The sequence below is a fragment of the Charadrius vociferus genome, unplaced genomic scaffold (genome assembly GCF_000708025.1).
Source record: "Charadrius vociferus isolate BGI_N301 unplaced genomic scaffold, ASM70802v2 scaffold663, whole genome shotgun sequence".
Lineage (NCBI taxonomy): Eukaryota > Metazoa > Chordata > Aves > Charadriiformes > Charadriidae > Charadrius > Charadrius vociferus.
Genome location: NW_009647670.1, coordinates 60,359 through 61,165, shown reverse-complemented (window position 1 = coordinate 61,165; position 807 = coordinate 60,359). Strand labels below are relative to the sequence as shown.

At 57.6% G+C, this 807-nt stretch overlaps 1 protein-coding gene across 1 annotated transcript in view; it reads left to right on the top strand.

Moving 5' to 3' along the window:
* The first annotated feature begins 352 nt into the window (after positions 1–352).
* The window catches only part of KAZN (kazrin, periplakin interacting protein), a 13,333-nt gene continuing 12,878 nt past the window's right edge, over positions 353–807 (top strand). Inside the window, exon 1 of the mRNA XM_009881067.1 lies at positions 353–536. Within this exon, the coding sequence (XP_009879369.1) occupies positions 401–536 (136 nt within the window). The 5' untranslated portion in view covers positions 353–400. The remainder of the gene's footprint in view (positions 537–807) is intronic.

Here is an 807-nt window from a genome sequence, read left to right as displayed (position 1 = left end):
GGTTTGTATGGGGGAGAGAGGTTGTTCTTGGTTTATTATTATCATTTATATATTATTACTTAATAATTTTTTTTTAATTCCAAAACCTGAAAGTGATAACCAGCGGAGGGCTCTCCCCATCATCTCCCTCCCTCCTCCTCCTCATCCTCTTCCTCCGTTCCTGGGGTGCTGCAGGTTTTGGGCTGCGCAAAGCGGGTTTGCAAGCCGGATAGGAGGTTGGGGGGGTCACCCTGGCAGTGGTTTTTTTTTTTTTCCCCCCCGGGGGTTGGGGTTTGGAGGGGGGACGCGTGGCCATGGCGGGAGCTGTGGCTCACTTCCTCCCATTGTGTCTCCTCTTCCTCCAGCGCTGCTGCGGGAGGAGGTGGCGCAGCTGCAGGAGGAGGTTCACCTGCTCCGGCAAATGAAGGAAATGTTGACGAAAGACCTGGAGGAGACGCACGGCAGCAAGTCGCCAGAGGTGCTCTCGGCCACCGAGCTCAAGGTGCAGCTAGCCCAGAAGGAGCAGGAGCTGGCGCGTGCCAAGGAGGCTCTGCAGGGTAAGCGCTGCACGTCCTTCTTCTGTGCCGGGGACCCTAAAGTTTCAAGATGTTAAATAAGGAAAGGACAAAGCTGGCCCTTGTATTTGGAGGATGCAACGTGTGTAGTTGGGGGGGTGGGGTTTGATCGCAGGGCGATGCTCCCCACATTTCCCTCTCATCCCCCCCATCACCATCCTGCCCCAGTGGTGCGGAGCCGGGACGGACGGGGGTGCAGCGACGGCGGGGAGGGGGGGGATGGGGTGTGGGAGGGATTTGCAGCGGTGCAAAG